Source organism: Archocentrus centrarchus, chromosome 8, assembly GCF_007364275.1.
Source record: "Archocentrus centrarchus isolate MPI-CPG fArcCen1 chromosome 8, fArcCen1, whole genome shotgun sequence".
In the NCBI taxonomy this organism is placed as follows: domain Eukaryota; kingdom Metazoa; phylum Chordata; class Actinopteri; order Cichliformes; family Cichlidae; genus Archocentrus; species Archocentrus centrarchus.
Window position 1 is genome coordinate 1,223,771 of NC_044353.1, and position 21,437 is coordinate 1,245,207.

The 21,437-nt window shown below is 45.6% G+C and overlaps 1 protein-coding gene across 1 annotated transcript; it reads right to left on the reverse strand.

Annotated features, from left to right (window-relative positions):
• Window positions 1-1,821: 1,821 nt before the first annotated feature.
• nr1d1 (nuclear receptor subfamily 1, group d, member 1) lies at window positions 1,822-12,875 on the reverse strand. The gene is made up of 8 exons (XM_030736824.1): window positions 12,566-12,875; window positions 7,400-7,669; window positions 7,225-7,313; window positions 6,800-6,944; window positions 6,044-6,714; window positions 5,773-5,958; window positions 4,368-4,578; window positions 1,822-3,166 (listed from the first exon to the last, which is right to left on the reverse strand). Exons 1-8 carry the CDS (start codon window positions 12,597-12,599, stop codon window positions 2,952-2,954), a joined length of 1,821 nt encoding a protein of 606 aa, XP_030592684.1. The 5' UTR covers window positions 12,600-12,875; the 3' UTR covers window positions 1,822-2,951.
• Between the last annotated feature and the right edge of the window lie 8,562 nt (window positions 12,876-21,437).

Here is a 21,437-nt window from a genome sequence, read left to right on the forward strand (position 1 = left end):
CAGCGCTCGTCTCTGCCTGCCGCCTTCTCATTGGGAGACAGGGATGCTGAGGGTTAGACGCAGCCGGCCAATCAGAACGCAGAAAGTGGAAATTTGGTTATGAGGCTGCAGTTTGACCTACTTCCCCCTCAGAGTGACTCACTTTCTTCTTCTTCTTCTCCTGCTGCTGTTCCACTGACTGCTGAACGCTCCAAACCATCAGGAAACGAAGCACTAAAACAGACCAATCACAGGCAGCCTTCATCCTCACACCTGCTCAGGAGCACCTGAACGTCTGAGGCTGTGAAACCTGTGGAAAACTCATCGCTCTGCTGCTAACACTGCTCTCATAATAATCTGTATTTCACTTACAAACACACTGTGATCTATTTAGATTTATTCTGACGAGGTGCCACAGAGCATCCTTGTTCCTGCCCCTGTAGAAATGGTTCTGGTTCAGTTCTGTGGACATGTTGTCTTCCTTTTCATAGGAAATATTTCACATTTAATGTGAAAGTAAATATGTTTCCTTTTCCTGTTGTAGACACATAGAAGCAGAAATAAATACATGCAAAAATAGAATCAGTAGAAGTTCATGTGACACTGAAGAACAGACTGAAGACACGAACTCTAACATTTATGTATGTGCGTGTTTTTGTATTTTGTCCTCCACAGAACTAGAAGCTGCTCACTGAACCCTTTGTAATAGACTGCAGTGCAAAGCATAAAACCGCCACCAGAGGGCAGTCTGTGCTGCTGAGCTCAGCGAGCTGTGTGACTGTAAACTAGGTTCTGTGCCACTGATCAAGGTGAGCCAAACAAACACAGACGAAGCTTTGTGGGCTAAAATGAAGTCAACACTAAAGCACCAAAACCTGCAGTTCCTCTAGTGTCCAGCAGAGGCAGCAGTGAGTCACTCCCATAGAGTCCCATTTAAATAACCATGTTTACAGCCTGATACAGAAACTGCTTTGGTTTCTGAAGATAATTTCCCCCTTCATAACAGCTGCATGGGGGAGAATGTTTCTGTAACTCGCCTGCTTAAATAAAGTTTGTATTATTAGGGGCGTGGCCTCTGTGACTGACAGGTGGATGGCGACACAGGCGGCTGTAGCTGCTAGCTGTCTGCTAGGCTTCACCTCAGCTAACTGGAGTCCCTGAACTGGACCTCTGGACGTGTTTGTGCTGTTGGAGCCTTTTTAATGTAATTATCTGACCAATCATATCACTGCTGTGCAGTTAATCAGGCTAATTAGCAGGTACCTGTGTCATCATGTGTTTGATAGAAGGAGTAGAGGCAATAGAAGTCCATTTTTAGATTTTTTACAGTTTTCTATTGTAGTAAAATACCTTTACATGCATCAAGGAGTAGAGGCAATAGAAGTCCATTTTTAGATTTTTTACAGTTTTCTATTGTAGTAAAATACATGAGTATTCAGGGCGTCACAGCACCACAAGCTGCTTTACAGCATCCTCCATTTTGATTTGGGGCGTGAAGCGAGCAGCTGCCTCCTGTTAGCATCAGCTTCACCACAGCCTGCAGCTTCTTCTACACTCATGGAAGTTTCTGCTGTAGTCATCGCCCGGAGACATCGAGGCCATCCTGAATCCTGAACCGACCAATCAGCACACGTTAGCCACATGCTAGTGTTTTATGGGGTAAATCAGCGTCACAGACAAACTGAAGTGGTTTTCTTTCAGCTCAGACTCATTATCCATGCTGGATTTATGGAAGCTGTTTGATCCCTGCAGCTACAGTAACTTTATTAAGACTCATCTGCTTCAGAACGAGTGAATAAACAGACAAACAGGATTCATGTGTGCATATATTTATATATACTGTCTTTACAACATAAACCACAGATTAAAATCAGAGATCTCCTCTCCATCAGGTGCATTTCCACGCTGTCGTACATCATATCTGCACAGGTATATATTCATATTAACAAAAAATAGGTGTATAACAGATCTCAGAGCAAACAGTTCAAGTATAACTGGATCTTTGTGTTTGTGGCTATTTACAGTTTGTTTTTACAGAACATCAGCTGCATAAGGTTTGTGTGGGGCGGCGCCACGTCACGCTCCGCCTCCTCCATCTTATCAGTGGGTGGAGTCACCTTTCCAGTCGCTCCACAGTTTGCTCATTTGGAAGTTCAGGATGAATTAGTTCGTACCGGAAGAGTCGAAGGAGAGGCCGCTGCAGCCCCAGAGCGACAGATTTCAGAGTAACAGCCGCTAAAATCCGAAGAAGCTGATCCCAAAGTTTCTAAAAACCTTCTGGATCCTTCTACATTAACAGGGTTTAAAGGTGAGGAGCTTTTAAAGGGGCACCTTCAGCCTGTATTTGCATCCATTCAGTAAAACTTTCAAATTAAAAGCAGCCAAACTCTCTTTGTTGAGACAAATCTCAGTGAAAGAAGCTGAATTAATGGGGCTTTCTCTGGTTTCTCAGGTGGTTCCTCGAGTTTAATCCTGGATGTTTATCACAGAGATCATCAACAGGAAGTGGAAGTGAAAATGAACAAGCACATCTTAATTCTCAGTTTCAAAGTAAACTGCAGTTAAAGGGCACTTTAGTTAGCATACTCAGTATTAGCTTTGCTAAAATGCGTTATATTTTGACTGCTGTCCTCATGTTACGTTTCTTGACTTTCATATTTCACACTTCCTGCTGGGGTCACTGGAGTAAGGTCAAAGACTTGGGTTGGCTAGGCTAGGCTAACAGTTTCCCCTGCTTCCAGTCCATGAGCTGAGCTAAGCTAAGCTAAGAGTTTGGGGTAAAACAGTGTAAAAATGGAGGCCTGGTTCTCAAGCACTGACTGTGTGAGCAGACTTTCATTTTGGCGGGGCGCCACATGAGCTGAAAAGTTCTGCTGATGACATCATCGTCATGTCAGTCTGTACGATGCGGTCTGGATGACGTTTGATGTTGGAGAGCGTGGCGATGTCACGGTGACATCATATTGAGGTCATCAGGCGTCGATGCGGAAGGACAGCAGCTTCTCAGAGTGCATGTTGTTCAGTGTCCGCAGGTCGGGCAACTTCAGCAGCAGTTTGGTGAAGCGCGGCGAGTCCACGTTGTGCTGGTTGCTCTCAGGGGCATTGTTGTTGACCAACGAGCGAAGAGCTCGGATCAGATTCTCCTGCAGCTGCTCCACCGACGCCACGTCTTCGATGCCGGAGCGGTCTGAAACCACATGGAGAGGGTGAGTCAATGACCGACAGGCAACTACTACATCTACAACTGCAACAACTGCTTCTCCTGCAACTAAACCAAACCTGTAAGCGCAGTAACATCAGCTACAACTCCTGACTGCTGGAAGCCTGATGTCAGGCAACAAACAACTAAACCAAACTCTGCAACTACCCCACCCACTTCATCTACAGCAACAGCCTGAGGTCAACCGGGTAACAACTGCAACTATAGCAGAAATATTAACTACTGCAACCACAGCAATAACTGCAACTAAAAATAGGTTACAGGAACTACAGCAGCAACAGAAACCACTAAGATAAAGCTTGTCCAGCTGAAGGACACTACATCTATGACCAGTTCAACAAAGAAATCAGTGTGTAAAGAAATCGTCTGCAACGAAACACACTGATGCAACAACAGCTAGCATTCAATATGGAACTCTTGCAACCAACGGGATCAAATACAGCAGCATCTACGAATCTGCTGCATAAATCACTGCAACCACAACAACTATATCTACAGCTACAGCTGCAACAAGATGTCTCTTGCAACAAAACCAACAACTGCATCTATCCTAACCAAACATCACAGCTTTTGCAGCTTCAGGGATGCAACTACAGCAAACCTTACAGGACCTTCAACTAAATGCTCTTTCTTAAAAAAAAAAAAAAAGAAACTGGAGTGGTGGCCTAGGGGAGAAGAAGAGGGTTCATCACTGAGAGGACCCTGGTTCAAATCCTCGGGCTGGCATCACTGTGGGTCCCTGAGCAAGCCCACCCCCCCAGGTTGCTCCCCGGGCGCCCTTTGGCTGCCCCCTGCTCCATGCTGTGCTGTGTGTACTACATACTCCATGTGTGTGATGGGTTAAATGCAGAGAATGAATTTCACTGCATGTATATGTATGTGACAAATAAAGCTCTTCCTTTCTTCTTCTTCTAAATGCAAGTAAACCGCAACCTCTACATCAACACCTGCAACAGTAGCTTCAGCAACTAAACCAAACAAACCTACACCTGAACTCGCTGTAGTTGTTGTAAACACAGAGTTGTGATAAGTTTCTTCAGGTTGCTTGCTGATTAGCGGCATAGTTACAAAGAGGAAGCTCCTTTTCTTTACTTCCTTCTTACATCATGAACACATTGCTTTAATAATTACGATAAATTCAGGCTGATCTACGATGACCTTTGCTCACCTGCTGATACGAGCACCACGGCGGTGAACAGTCCCAGCTCCTCGCTGTTCAGCTCCAGCGCCGCCAATTTATGGCTGAAATCAAACATGGCTCCCAGCAGGCCAGTCATCCCCATCGCCCGCAGCTCCTCCAGGCTGTAGGTGGTGCCGGAGACAAACGTCACCGTCTGTTCTTTCACGTTGAACAGCGACGCGAATCGCACCATCAGCACCTGCGACAGGGACCAAGGACGGGCAATCAGTAAAACATTAATGCAACGTGTCTGATGATGTCACTGCTGGGCTGCAGATCAGCGATGGCTGCCGACACGTTTACGTCTACGCCATTTTTTTTCTTTATTCATTCATTCTGAACCTGACAAGAGTTCAATCAGCCAATCAGGAGGCTGCTGCTGCTGGCCTGAGGTCCAACTGGCAACCTGAAAGCACCTCATTCAGGAAACAACTGCAACTAAACAGATTTCTGCAACTACAATGATTATCATACCTGCAACACCTACAAATGAATCAACATTTTCTGCAATTAAACTTACAACCACATCTAAATCTCCTACAACTAAACACAGGAACTCTTGCACCTAAAATAAACAGTTTCAGCCAATGCATCACGTCGTACATCTACAGCAACACCGGCAAGTAAACACGTGAACTCCTACAGCTAAACCAAACCCTGCAACTATAGCAACCATTGCAAATAAACATCCGAATCCTCCAACTAACTAAATGCTGCAACAAGCAAAAATAAAAACTATTACATCTGCAAAGACCAACCACTTCAACTAAATATAGCAATTTCTACAGCAACATCTGCCACTCGTCCAACTAAACCAAATGTTGTATCAATTACAACTGCTATACCTACAACTACTGCAACTAAATACAGCAATTATGTAATTACACCAATCAGTACATCTAGAGCAACAAAAGTTCAACATCTTATGCAACTAAAGACAGTGATTCTTGCAATTAAACAAAATGCTGCAACTACAGCAACAACTGCAACTAAACATGGCAACTCATCAACTAAACCAAATGTTACAACAAGCAACTACCACAATCACTATGTCTGCATTAAAAAAATGCAACTAAACACAGCAACCTGAGGTTTAGTCAATTAAAGTTCGTTTTTTATTTTAATATCTCAGGAACGCCGGCTGAGAATTTCTTCCGATAGACTGATTTTTTTAAGGTCAAAGGTCATTTCATTAAAATCCTGTCCAAAGCTCTGATTGGATAAAAGTGATGTAATCGGCCGATGGAGGCGATGGTGAGTATCAACAGAGGGGATGTGGCACCCTAGTTTGTCTTAGTGGTCACTCATGGTACTGCAACCAAAGAATCCCAATCAACCAATCAACCAATCAACACGAACCTTGTTCAGTAAACGAGTGACATCGCAGGCTCACCTCAAAGGTGCCAGCCTTCAGCAGGGTCACCTGGTCGTTTTGGGACAGACTGCTGAATCCTGGGATATGTCTGGCGAACTCCACCACCTCCCTGACGGCGGGGGTGAAGGACAGCGAGAAGTCCTCCCAGATCTGCTGGGGGGTCTTTGAGGGGTCGGCGTGAGGCTGCATATTCATCGGACAAGCCTGCAGAGAGAGGAAAGCATCATGAGCCAATCAGGTGAGAGCTTGATGAACATCCCCCCCTCCACCTCAGTGGATGAGCTCTTACCAGCACGATCCCTGTGCACTTCTTCATTGGACAGTTCTGCTCCTGAGTCACATGATCAGCAGGACCTCTGATGGGGTTACCGCTATGCTGGCTCTGCCTCCCGTTGCTGTGGTACTGATGCCTGTGGCCGTTCTCTGGCAGGTAGCACTCTGTGGCCAGGTTGTTATTGTGGCGGTAGATGGTGTTGAGGCCATTGGCATGATAACCGTTGGGGCAGCGGTTGGGACCCCAGAGCTCTGCCTCTCCATTGTGGTGGGTGTGGTTATTGGCCAGCTTGTCGTGAGCGTACAGGAAGGTCTCGCGGTGAGCGCGGGCAATGGCGCTGATGGTGGAGTCCATCCCGGGGCTGGGGGGTGGGGAGCACGTGGGAGAGGTGCTCTGTCGGACGGGAGGCGGTGGTGGAGGGGAAGAAGAGGAGGCCGAGGCAGGTGGGGAAGGCGAGGAGGGGGCTGGAGGCAGGGCTGAGGGTTGAGGCTGGGGGGCAATGGTCACCCCCGGGCTCGGCGAGGAGGAGGTGGAGGAAGAGGAGGAGGAGGAGGAGGAGGAGGAGGACAGGCTGGCGAGCTGGAAGTCGCTCTGCAGCTGGTCGTTCATCATGTTGTTCATGGCGCTCTGCATCTCGGCTAACATCCTCTGTTTCTCGCGCTTCGGGATCCGCCCGAAACGCACCGCTGTGGACAGAAGAGGAAGAGGAGGAGTTAGGCCGGATTCAGAGCGCGTAGCTGTGCAGGTGAGCGGGCAGGTGCGGGCGCTCACCGTCGCGGCTCATGCCCACAGAGAGACACTTCTTGAAGCGACACTGCTGGCAGCGGTTCCTGTTGATCCTCACGATGGTGCAGCTCTCGTTCTTCACGCACTTCTTGTACTGGATGTTCTGCTGGATGCTGCGGCGGAAGAAGCCCTGCAGGATGAAACACATCATCCCCATCACCTACGTCATCGCCTACATCCCCTTCCTGTGTGTGTTTCAAGTCTGGACCAGATGTTTGTGGACAGTAACACACATATAGTAAATATTTTTAATTCTTTCATTTATTTGTTGAATCAGAAATTTCTTTTTTGATTTTGGTGGGTTCGGTCCTCCATATTTTTCAGGTACGTTAGCGCCTGAGCGGATTAGCTTTCAGAGACCGCAGGGACAAAAGTAAGTGGACACAGGAAATCAAACGGTGTGACCTCACCTTGCAGCCTTCGCAGGCGTGAACTCCGTAATGGAAACCTGAGGCCACGTCACCGCAGACCTTACAGAGCAGCACCATGCCGTTCAGCTCTGAAACACAGCCGCACAGCAGGAAGTGACATCATAGCTCCAGTTTAACACGAGACACAAACACCCAAAACAAACTGGGCTCTTACTGGTCAGACTGGCCACAGACTTGCTGGGCGATGACCTCAGAGAGCCGCCGTCATCGCGGCCTCGAGGCGAGCCTCCCGATGAGGAGGAGGCCGAGGAGGAGCCGTCGTCTCCCGCGGAGCCCGAACTGGAGCTGCTGCTGAGGAAGGTGGGGGTCAAAGAGGAGGAGGAGGTGAAGAAGGGCTGGGAGTTGGAGTTCTCACTGTACATGGAGACGGGGCTGGTCCGGGTCGGAGAGCCTCCACAGGAGCCCACGTAGGAGATCACACCTCCTACAGGAGAGCAGAGGGGAGGTCAGAGGTTATTCACAGCTGTGAGGGGTAAAGCTTCTAACTTTAATCACCCCAAAAATATTTATTTCAGTTTCTACAGATCACAGTCTCAGCCTCCTACAAAATAAAAGTCTGTCAGGGTTTATTTTCTGCACTTTGAGTTTAGGATAACTGGGAGGTTTGAGAGAAAACGGGACGTCTCACCAACACCACCACAAACACACCAGCGACTGACAAAACATTAGCATTAATTAGTGACACACCGAGGACCCACAACACAAAGAGGAGGAAACAGAATAAAACAGAACCTGTTTTTATTGTAAGAGCAGGATTACGGGGCGGAGCGCTCGTGCCGCTGCAGCAGCTGTTTGTCTGCACATGTCAGAGCTGCACGTGACGCCTCGTCCTGTGCGAGTGACACACATTTCCACACATGCACACACACACACACACTGTGACTCAGTGTGCCTGATAACCTCAGCATCATTCACGTTTTATTCATCACGCTGGTCGGTGAGCGTGAAACCTGATTCTGTCTGCAGACCGAACTCAGTCGCCTTCATCAGGAAGTCCTGAGGAGCTCTGCTGGTGAGCCTGAGGCCCGATACTCTCACACAGGCGTAAACCTGTGGACGACTGAGTTACGTAACACACTGTAAGGCCCGCTGGCAGCTCACAAACTGGGTCACCGAGACAGAAACAGGCCGACAGGAGCGCACTGAGACACAAACCCCTGCAGAGACTCACACATGAAACTCAACGACCTCAGACTACAACTCCAAAGAGAGACAAACTGACTCAACAACTGCAAAGAGACACAAAATTAGCAGACAACGAGCACAAACCACCACACAGACACACAAAGAGATGAGAAAAGGCTACAAGGAGACAAAAAAGTGGAGGAAATGAGGAAAAGAATGCAAAGGTGTGTGGATGAAGATCATGTGACGTGTATGAAAGCTGCAGATGGACCCTGAGAGGTTTGATTACAGGGAGCTGCTGTGATTCCCTCCACACTCAGACCGTGTTCAGCCTCCTCCCCCGTTACTCTTCCTCCTCCCCCTCCTCTCCCTCATGCGGCCTTGGCGGGAGGCTCGTGTGCTCTCTGTGATCACGCCCCCGAGCCACGTGCCTCCTCCACTCAGACGGCTCTGCAACGGGACTGGACCGACAGCGGCCCGCCCACACACACACCTTCCCTCCCTCTACACACGCTCTCACGTTCCCGCCATTCATCTCACACACACACACACACACACACACCCACACACACACACAGAGCGTGTTCACATCTGCAGCGTTTCCTGCTGCAGTAAAATCAGTTTCAGCCTAAACGTGACCGATTCTCCTCCTCACTTCCTGTCGTATATCTGCTGTTCCTATGGTGATGATTAAACAAAACACTGAGCTCAGTGTAAGGACATCTCTGTGAGACTGCCCCAAACACTCAGTTTATCACAGCTTTTCATACTCTTGGACCTGTATGATGTCACAGAGAGGGTAAACCTTCCAATTGGGACGAGCAGCCAATTAGAAGAAGGTTTCAGACAGAGGATGAACTGAGAGGCTGCACCGAGGCCCAGTGTCAGAAACACAAGGATTATTATGAGCCGTGAATCATGCAAAGCTGCTCAGAGTCTGAGAATAAGAAGCCAGATGGACATGAGCAGGATAAGCCTTCAAAATAGAAATGATTAATATTCATGTGTTCATGCGTTGCAGAAGCCACGGTTCAGTTCATTCAGTTATTTCTGGATCAAACGATGATTTATGTGACCGAAACCAACGAATCAGAACTGCTTCATTCATCACAAACATCAGACAACTGTGAGTGAACACAAAAGACAAAAAAATAACTGATGATCAGCTGATCACCTGACAGGTGTGACAATATTTCACTGCTAAAACTCTGCACAATATTCCTCAGAAAATAAAGCAGACACAATGATCCTTTTCTAATGAGGTTCACGAGAACATTAACAGATCACTATCACTATCTACAGATCACCTCATGCTTATTTATTCCTAATATTGTGGCACTTCCTGATTTTCTGCATATCAAACCTGTGACTGCACAGCTGTCAGGAGCCAGCTAACCAACAACAGCTGATTATAAGCTAACATCAGGCCAGCTAACGTGAGGCTGAGTGTCCTAAAAACCACACTTTCCTCTCATAAACACTAGTTATTGATAAATATTTATTATTAAAATGTCAAAATATAGTGTTGGTTTTTAATAATACACAAACAGCAGAAACATGCCAGCCACTGTGGGCTACAGAGGGTAAAACCTCAAATTTAACTCAAATGTATTTAGATCTATTTTTTGTTTATTTTTGCTACAATAACCTGTGATCCAATCAGGATTCAGTTCACTGAACCTTGGCTTCTACAGTTCCACCTCGAGATACCAACAAGTTAAAAAGTGCTGATTTTGATCAGAAGGCTTTCAATATTTAACCATTGTTCAGGTAACAGTGACCTGGAAACACATCAGAATAATAAAGTTCCTTTTCTTCATGATATTCCTCCCCAGGTGGAAGGGTTTCTCGGGGTCTTGTTTACGAGTGACGGGAGAAGATGGATCGGGGCTGCACCGTTCTCCCGCAGTAAAGAGGGAGCTGAGCGTGAAAGTGAAGCTGTTGCTTTACCGTTTGATCTACGTCCCTGCCCTCACCGATGGTCACGAGCTTTGGGTAGTGATCGAAAGAACGAGCTCATGAATACAAGAAATGAGCTTCCTCTGAAGGGTGGCTGGCCTCTCCCTTAGAGATAGGGTGAGGAGCGCACCCATCCGGGAGGGGCTCAGAGTCGGGGCGCTGCTCCTCCACATTGAGAGGAGCCAGGTGAGTGCACCTCGTGGGTCAGGTGTTCTGAGCATGTCTTACTGGGAGGAGGCCCCGAAACCAGTGTTGGTACCCTGGATGTTTGATCTGTTTGTGATCATTCACTGGAGGAAACTTCACAAAGTGCATCATGGGTAAACCTTCATGCTCAATAGATTAGATTAGACTAGATTAAACTTTATTAAGTTGAATCTAAAATTAAGGAAGGAGGGGAGGAGCTCAGGCTGATTTGCGGCTGATGGCGTGTCGCACAGTTTCTCACTCAGATTCATGACATCTGGTTTCAAAAAGCAAAAACAACCTCAAGGCATCATAAGACCTCCATCTTTTGCTTACAGTCTATGGTCCTGAGTAACATCTGCTGTCGTTTATGTCGGCTCCTGTGTGCTTTTGTCCCCGACCTGTAAATCATCTGGCTCAGGTTAATCTTTCACCTCACCTGTTCTTCCTGTGTTCAGGTTTTATGTTTAATTTGTTGGTTTAAACAGTGTGTGAGGCTTTGTGTTTGAGTTCTGAGAAATATTATTACAACATTTCAAAAATTATTACTGAGTAAGAATAAACTGCAGAGTTCCAAAGTGTCTCAATAATCATTTTTACAGAGATTAACAGTCTGTGTTTTCAGGTCAGCAGCTTCCTGTCACTGCAGGTAAACCTGGTGTCATCGAGGTGTTCGGTGCGGTTTCTGTCTTTTGATTCGTGTACAGCTCAGAGTCACATTGTGCAGTTTCTGCAGCATCTGAATCTTTTTCTAAATGTATATTTTATATTTGACTGTCTGTGGAAATAACGCCTGCAGCGGGTGAAGTAGATTAAACTCAGTCTCTGTTGTTCCTGCCATGGCCAGCAGGGGGAGACAAAAACAGCCAAACTGCAGCTTTAACCAAACAGAAGAAACCTGCGCAGGTAAGAACCGGAGTGTTTTCATTACTGAGACATTGGTTTGTGGGATGTGCAGATTCAGACACGGAGCTGATCGATCAAAATCGGTCATAATCAATAACCTGATCACATCCAAATACAAACTTTAAGTGTGCCGCAGAAGACGAGCAGAGCTCCTGACATCAGCAGGGCCACAAACACAGAAATGATGAAACATGAAAGCACGTGACGATGCGCACAAATCTTTAAATGTGATCATATTTGGGAACACACGAGGAGGCGGAGGAGGAGGAAGAGGAGGAGCGGCGGAATTATGCAATGAGCTCAGGCGCACCGGCAGCCAATCACAGCGCGCGGAGCTCCGTGAAAACAAAGCGCACATGGCTCGGTTTGCCGGTCCATGTGAACCGGCGACGGCCGCCCGCGCACGTACGCACACATTCCTGCGGGTCCACGACCTGACCGCGGTCATCGTGACCCAGTTCCCAGAAACAGAGGCGGATTCACGCAGACGGTCCCCGTGACGACCGCCGGACATGTGCCCGGAACGGCAGCCGCACCCGTTCCAGCTCCCAAAACAACGCGGATCCCAGCCGCGGTCACCTGGTTACGGCCACGGTCTCCGAGGGCAGCCGCTTAATGAGGGCAGTGCGGGTTCCAGAACTCGGTCCTGAGCCCAGGTGACTCACAGCAGACACACGGAGTGAGCATGAAGCGCAGCCAGGAACTCCCGGACACAAGCTCCGTGCGCGCCGTCGGAGGAGCTTCAGACGACCGCAGGTGCGCCTGCAGCGAGCCGCCGCTCCTCTATAAGTTCGATCTCTCATCGACTTCCGATACTTTGTTTTGATTGGCAGTTTACTCATCAATGATCTGATTTTCTCCTCCAGCCTCGCGCGACAGCCCGCTGTTTAGCGCTCAGTCCGTCCTAAAATGAAAAGCCGCAGGTGCGCTTTGACCAAACTCCATGTAAAATCCGACCGTTTTCAAAACCCGGAGCCCTGAAACAGCCGCAGGGGAGCGGACACGCTCCAGCTGGACTCCGCGGACAGCGTCACGCACACGCGCACAAATCGGCGCTTTAAAAATCAAAGTAAAGGCATCGCACGCGCGCAGCGTCAGTTTAATGAGCTATAATGAAACAGAAAAGGTGGACTGCGGTGTTTACCTGCGTTGTTGTTGTTGTTGTTGTTTGTGTCCATGGCAGCGGTGGTCTGTGTTACATCCAAAACAGTCACACACACGAGCCTGGTTTAAAAGTCCCAGAAACCTGCGGCTGCGCACGCATCACAGGCACCAGTGGGAGAAGGGGACACCAAAGAAGAAGAATTCCTGCTGCACGCGGAGCCCAACAGTCCGACTTGCTGCACGCGCACCTCTGTCTGTAAGAGTAGGGAAACAGCGCGCGCGCAGCGGTGCGCTGATGATGGTGATAATGATGAAGGTGCGGGGGCCGCCGTGCCCGCACGCGGCAGAAAACGGGACCATGTGACCGCGGGGAGAGCCTCGTGCCCCAGTGACACACTTTCCCGCCCCCTGTGCCGCAGACGCTCGTTTAAATCTCCGCGCACGTGGAGCCGCCACTCCTCTCCGCACAGGGGCATTGTGGGATTTGTAGGCAGAGGTCTTTGTTTTTTAAAATAAAGATATTTTAATGTCTACATTTTGGTCGTTATTATTTGTTTTATTATGTTATTATAAATTTAAAAAAAATCTAATTTAAAAGAACAAATGTTTAATAAATATCTGAAAAGATTTACTGTTGTTTATTTCATTTATTTTTCTTTTTATGTAGATTTTGTATTTCCCATGTTATTAATAGAAAAATAGTTTCAGATTTAAAAAAGAGAAAATTAGTCTAATGTTTTTTAAATTTAAAAGAGAAATGCAACAAATTCTCTGTTTAATATGTTATTAAAATATAGTCCTACACAACACACCAAGAAACAATCTGAGTGCAATGATTTCCAAATCTCATAAACACACATTTTATTCACAACAGAACATAAAACACATCAAATGTTTAAACTGAGGAATTTTTAAGAAAAATCTGAGCTCATCACATGTCAACAAAAAGCTGGAAAAGTAAGTGGTGCTAAAGAGAAACAGCTGGAGGAACATTTATCAGCTGATCAGGTTATTTAGCAGCAGGTCAGTGACCTGATAAGCCAAGCCAAGTTTATTTATAAAGCACTTTAAAAACAGTAACCAAAGTGCTGTACATAAAACATATCAGGACAAGGGAAGATAAAATTTAAAAAGGTAATTAAAAATAACTAAATAAATAAATACATACATAAATAGAATAAAATTAATAAATAAAAACAATAAAATACACAGTTTATCCTAAAAAAAAGAAAAAAAGTAAGTAAAATAAAAAAATAAAAAAGCAGCTCATACTAGTCAAAGGCCAAATGAAAAAGATATGTCTTAAGAGCAGATTTAAAACTGGCCAATGAGGAGGCCTGTTTGATGCTCAATGGCAGTGAATTCCAGAGTTTAGGAGCTGCCACAGCAAAGGCTCGGTCTGCTCTGAGCCTCCACTGTGTCCTCGGCACATCAAGGTACAATTGTTCAGCTGATCTGAGTGACCTGGAAGGAGTATGCAAGTGCAGCAACTTGGAAAGATAAGGTGGAGCAAGGCCATGTAATGACTTAAAAACAAATAAAAGAACTTTAAAAAGGACTCTAAAATGGACGTGCAGCCAGTGCAGTGAGGATAAAACAGGAATAATACGCTCCCTCTGCCGTGATCCCGTCAGGAGCCGCGCAGCAGCGTTTTGAACCAGCTGTAGACGAGATAGGGAAGACAAAGCGTTGCAGTAATCCAGCCTAGCTGTGATAAAGGCATCAATCACTACTGCAAAGTGTTTTTTTGATAAAATATTTTTTATCTTCACCAGCTGCCTCAAATAAAAGAAACTAGATCTGCACTGATCTGACCCTCCAACTTAAAACTCTCATCCATCATAAAAAACCCAAATTTGTGACAGATAATGGACCCAGGTCCACGGAGGAAATCCACCAGTGGCACTAGGGGCAAAAACAATCACCTCTGTCTGTTTTTCATTAAAATTCAGAAAGTTTAGAGCCATCCAAGATTTAATTTCATCAAGACACTTAATTAAAATCTGTACAGAGTTGGCTTCCTTACGATTTAGGGGCATATAAATCTGTGTATCATCCGCATAGCAATGGAAAGCAATTTTATGCTTTCTAAGGATGGAGCCGAGGGGGAGTAGATATAAAGAAAACAACAGAGGTCCAAGTATCGAACCCTGTGGTACCCCACACGACAAAGGAGCAGGGGATGATCTAAAATCGCCTAGGTTAACATAAAAAGATCTATCAGCCAAATATGACCTAAGCCACTCTAAGACAGTGCCTTGGAAACCCACATACTGCTTTAAACGAGAAATTAAAATACTATGATCCACAGTGTCGAAGGCGGCTGTCAAATCTAAGAGAAGTAAAACCACGTAGTCTCCTGCATCTGTAGCTAAAAGAATATCATTAAAAACCCTCAGCAATGCAGATTCAGTACTATGAAGAGGTTTAAAGCCAGACTGAAAGACCTCAAGGATTTTATTTTCATCTAGGAAGGCTTTCAATTAGAAATGGGCCTATAATTGGATAACACAAAGGGATCAAGACCAGGTTTTTTGATCAGTCATTGAATTGTTGCACATTTAGGAACCACACCAGTAGACAGGCTACTATTAATGAGAGCCAGGACCAGTGGGCCTCAGACAGAAATAACCTCCTTAAAAAGTCGAGGTGGGATAGTGTCAGTCGGAGAGCCTCTGAGGGCTTCAGGTGACCAACAGTCTCACATAAGGAGGACAGAGTGAGAGGCTCAGACTGGTACAGAGCAGTAGAGTGATGAATAGAGACTGAGGGGTCAAAAGCTGGGGATAATATATGAGCCCTAACACTGTTCACTTTATCCACAAATTAAACTGCAAAAAAAGTCTCCGGTGAAGGCTCAATGCCAGTACACTGACGGGTGTTTAAAACATTATCAATAATATTAAATAATACACGAGGCTTGTGACAGTTACGCAGAATGATGCTAGACAAGTGCTCCCGTTTGGCATCTTTCACCACTAGCTGGTAGTGATGCCAACAGTCCTTTAATATTTGGAACGACACTTGTAACTTGTCTTTTTTCCACTTTCGTTCGGCATTCACGTTGAGCAGCACGAGTCGTATCATTTAACCAGGGTTCTAATTTAATCTTAGGTTTCCTGGTTTTTAGTGGGGCCACTTCATCTAAAACGGACTGGCAAACAGAATAAAACCAAGAAGTGAGCATCTCTGTATCAGAGATACAGACTCAGGAACGTTCTGATCAAGAACTGCAGAAAAGCCAGTAGCAGTGAGCTGGTTTACGATCCGACAGCGCCGTGCAGAAGCACGAGGTTTAGCAAAGTTACAGGGCAGAACAATGTCAAATAGCACAGGCTTATGATCTGAAAATACAGCATCACAAATCACTAAGTTGGAAATAGACAACCCATATGATAAAACGAGGTCAAGTGTATGACCACGTTCCTGTGTGGGCCCAGACACCCACTGCGTAAAATTAAAAGAATCAATCAAATTTAAAAAGTCCGCAACCACTGGTTTGTCAGGACAGCACACATGTATGTTAAAATCTCCAACAATAAGGACTTGATCATATTTGGGCATAATATCTGCCAACAGTTCAGAAAAGTCATTTAAAAAGTCCTTATTGTATCTGGGTGGCCTGTAAATAACAGCACACAACACAGGGTGACAGCGACCCAGCTCAAAGAGACTCAGTTCAAAGCTGGAGGAAGAAAGCGATGGAGACAACGACTTACATTTATACACGTTTCGGAAAAGAGTCGCTATCCCTCCTCCACGGCCTGATGTCCGAGGACAGTTTAAATAATCACACTCAGACGGTAACAGTTCTGAGAAAACGCTGAAGTCACCAACACTCACCCAGGTCTCCGTCACACAAAGGAAATCCAATCCATTTGAAGGATAAAAGTTTTATTTGAAAGGGATCTAGCATTTACCAAGCCAATCCTAACAGGAACCGGCGGGGCTGGGTCGCTAGTGCTGCAAACATCCCGACGGAGAGCCCGGAGATTCCTCAAATCCACTCCCTGCTGCTTGGAGCGACACAAGGAAAAATGGTGAGGCCGCGACCACTGCAACAGATCCTCTGAGCCGGCTACAGGCACCAACCAGGTGTAGACAGGTTCTCGAGAGCACCAGAACAAACTTCTTACAGTCGCTGCACCATACTGCGATAAGCAGGTCTTCAACTTTACCAGCCTCCCGCTCGGTCTCCCACGGGGACAGGTCTAAAAACAGCATCTGTGAGAGGCAGAGTCACAAAGTAAAATTATTTACTTATTTGAAAAGTAGGTAAAGTTTATTTATAAAGCACTTTTCAGACAAAAAGTCACAAAGTGCTTTAAAACAATTAAAAGAGAATATCAAAAGAACAATGTTACAACAAGAATTACCATATATATATATATATATATATATAGATATATTTTTTTAAAAAGTCAAGAGAAGTCCTGATTAAACAGAAAAGTTTGTAACTGTTTTTAAAGGACAGCTAAAATAGATAAACTGTACGAGGAGACAACTAAAAGATTTTGAGCTTGTGAACGAAGACAGTGAGCAGCTGTGTGTTTAGTACTCTGAACAAAATCAGGCTGTTGGCTACAAATTGCTAATACTACTCAGTCATATATAAAGTGCTAATGCTAATCTGTGACCCACTGGGACACAAACTTCAGTACCAGAGCACTAGATTTAGATCGGAGTAATGAGTAATGTCACAAACTAGCCACCTGCTATTAGAAGATTTAATTCACTTTTTATATAAATAAACACATGTGTATAAATATGTAACTATGCATACTTGTGAATAATTTCAAACTGAATTTCTGCTATTACTGTGGCCCCCTGCAGTACCTTCGCGGCCCACCAGGGGGCCCCAGTGGTCTAAGCCAGTGAAAAGGACTTTACAATAATGCAGGCGATGACACAAATGCATGAACAATGTTCTCCAGATCAGAGGAGACTACAGCTCATAAATTACAAATGTTCCTTAAATGAAAGGAACAGGAACATGTGATAGAGTTTATATGTAATCAGAGCCCAAAGAGGAATCCAACACTACAAACACTGGACGTCACAGGTGAGCTAAAGGAAGCACTCACCTGACTGATTCCTGAATGTAGATCAGGAGGAGCTTTAATCAGGCCTCGGTTTAACAGTTATTGGAGAGCTGGTCTCTAACCTGGGAGAACGTGCCCGCACTAACACTGAATATTCTTTAGATAAAGAGGAGGAAAACACTGAGCCACAAACAGCAGATAAAAACTAAAGCCTATTAAGTAAAATATTTAATCAGTGGTATCAAATGCAGAACTGAGGTCAAGCAATACAGAACGATTCCCTCCAGGTTTCAGAGCAGCATGTGCTCCCATCCAGAGACTCTCCTTCAGGAAGGCCTTCATATTTCAGCAGGACGATGCTGAACTGCATCCTGCAGCTGTTTCAGCAGCACGGCTTCATAGAAGAAGAGTCCGGGTGCTGGACCGGCCTGCAGTCCTGACCTTTGACCAGCTGAGAACATCTGGAGCATCAGGAACCCCAAAACAGGACAAAGCAGCCCCAGGACTGCTGAGCAGCTGGAATCCCAAAGTCAACATTCCCAAAGTCCAGCAGCTGCTCTCCTCAGTTCCAGATGTTTACAGACTGATGTTAAAGCAGAGGATGCTGCACACTGTTGAGTGAATCTGTTTTATGTGCTGCAGCCTAGTGGTGCTTCCAGTGATGGCACAGATACTGACAGTCTGCCTCATCACATCCCTGTGATGCATTCATGGTGCTGATGTAAAGCTGCAGGTGTGGTACTTCAGCAGGTAGCTGGTGCTGCAGAGGAGAAGCGACTGTGAACATGAAGAGAGTAATGCTTTCTTTTTAAGTGGCAGGTCATTTCAAAGTTTTCTATCAGCTCAACAAATATCAGCAAACACACAAACTGTTTGTGTGCACTGGGTCACCAAATGTGTGTGTGTGTGAGCTGTGGGTGTGGCTACTGCGTCTCACAGGGAGGGAAAAACAGTGTTTCCTGTTTCCAGCTCGGACTCCACACAGGACGCTGGCCTCCTCGTTATGCTCTCTTTACTCGTTCCAAACATGCATTCAACAATTAAATGAGGGAAACACAAATTCTGTCCTGATAAACCACATAAAGCAGTTTCATCACCAGAAGCTCAAAAATGTTTTCATACATTTAAATAATATTTAAACAGGTTTAACATCTCTGATTTTATCCATACAGTTTTTAAAGAAATCAATCATGAATCTATTTATTCCAGTGGCTGTCTCTCTGTGACAGGCTGCTGACCTGTACAGGTGTACCCTGCCACTCACTCTATGACAGCTGGGATAGGCTCCACCCCCCACAACCCTGAACAGGATTAAGTGGAAATAAATGGATGCATGGATTAAACTATTAAATCAAGCATGTGCACCAACTCCTTTAAGCAGACCAAACAGCTTCCCCCACAATCAAAGTTTAGGAATTATTTATTCAGGGAAAATTGTATAAATGAAACCAAACTCAGCACATTTCAAACCACATTTACCAGAACTGGTAAAACCAAACGCATTCAAACACCTCGCAGCCTGAAGCTCGGCTCTCTCCTCTCTTCCTGCTTTCTGCTGTGATGCTCAGAGAAACTTCCACACGGGTTCAGGGAGGCTGAAGCACCTCCCTCCTCCTCCTCCTCTGAGGCCTGAGCTCATACCAGTCCATCCAAACTACACTAAGATCAACAACATGATCACACACATAAGTAGCTGAATGATTTTTTTATGTAACTTAACGATGTGTGACACTGACAGACAGAGAAACGTGTGATAACGAGAATGAATGATTATGTTCAGCAGTAACGATGCTGAGTGACATCACTGCCATACTTCACTTTACAGCTTTAAATCAAATATGTGGACGGTGTGTCACTGAATTATGTTTCTGCTGCTGGGTTTTAGTTTTTACTCTATGAACAAAATAATAATGCTGAAGTATAGATTGCAGGACATTAATTAATAAGTACTGGCTGAAGCAAATAATAGATAATTAAATAAATAATTAAATTAGAGAGAGAGAACAGACAGATAGTGAATCAATAGTCGCCAGACTAACTTCCTGGTCTCTGGGAAGCATGTTTATCTTATCCTTGAAGGTGTTGCAAAAACATGTGTCTAATGAGGGTGAGTACAGGTAACTGCGTTCTGTTGCTAGGTAGAATAAAACTGCCTTGTCATGATTAGGGACATGTGAGGGCAGGAAGGTGTGTGCTTCTTTTACAGAGCTCTTATTGCTGATTGGAAGAAGCTGTACCATGAGGCCAGAACCAGCTACAGGACGGACCAGTCAGAGAAGGCGGAACCACGGCTCACTCCAGCTGTGTTGATGGTGGGAGTATACAGTGTGATGTTTAGCCTGGGATTGCTGCCCTTCTCAGGAGAGGAGTCTCAGCCAGCTGTTTTTATGGCCTGTGATTTCCTGAAAGGAGAGTGCCCATCTACATGTGATATCTTCTGATTCTTTAATACTTTAAATGTTTTAATTTTAAAGTAAACTGATTTAAATGTCTTCCTTCACAAAAAAACAACACCACTAAACAGATGGTGATTTGGGAAAGGAGAATGATTGGCATGAGAGGACGAAGGGGAATATTTTCTCCATGACTCACCTCGAGACTTTAACTCCTCAAACACTCACAATAAATAAAGCAAGCAGAAACCTGTTGTTTAAATAACTGAATTGAGTGTTAACAAATTTCATGAGTGAGGAGGGGGTAAGGTTACGACAGAATACATTTTAGAGGATCAATATTCAATATTGAAGCATCAGAAGAAGGTTAAACGTTTAGCATAAGGGGAGAGGGTACCGAGGGACCCGAGTCATAGAGTGAGCTGAAGAGTAAAAGGACGTTGAGACTACTATTAATTAAAGATATAAGGAAGTCTAGATAAGGACATACCTGAAATGTAAATCTGCACCTCAGTATCAAGCTGTTGTAAGGAAAATTTATTTATTAAAACCATGGAGTGTGTGTGAGTGGCTGAATGAAAATTTCATACAGAAATCATTCTTTTTTTTTTTTAGCCTGTCATGTCTGGCAGATCTTGCAAACAGAACTGTGATCTGAAAGCGTTGTTGTTGCTATTTCAAGGTGAGCTCTATAGGTTCTCTGTAGGCTTCCCTTGTTAGTGTGTGACCCTTTATTTTATTTGAGTTATTTTTAGCATACTGTGTGATGAATTTTGCCAGAGCTGACAGGCTTAGGAAAAAGAAAAGAAGAAAAGAAAAAGGGAGAGAGAAAGAGAGAGAGTAAGAGAGAAGGGAAAGAAGAGAATAGAGAGAAAAAAATAGGATGAATAAACCAAATAATTAGTCACTTGTTAAACATAAAAGATACTGACAATACTTGCAAAATTAAAAATTGTGTGGGGAAAACAAAAAATGCTTGATTACACAGACCAACCCTTTTGTATTATGATTACGTGAGTATTTGTGTTTACCAATGAGGGCAGAACGCCGCAGCTCCGCCCATCAGAAGCTAGAGGCAGGCAAAGAGAGCCCCAGGAAGCCCAGGCCACCAGCAGCCCACCAAGACCTACGAAGACCCGCGGCCACTCATTCCAAAGACAACTGTACACCCACCCCAGCAGACAGGGGAGGGAGGTCTCAGACGGAGCCCCCCCAGTCAAGGAGCAAGGGCACCAGAGAATCCGAGGAAATGAGAACCCAGCCCCACCTAGCGGCCAGCCCCCCGCACGGGCCGGCAGCAGGGCCCCAGGGCCCCGGCACCCGAGGACCGCCCGAGCCCCCACAGAGCCCCCCCCCCCCCCCCCCCCCCCCCACACACACACACACACACACACACACCGAAGAGGCCAATGCAGCCCCGCGCCGCAGCCCCCAGGGGAGCAGGTCACCACCCACGCCAGAACATCCAGCCCCACCC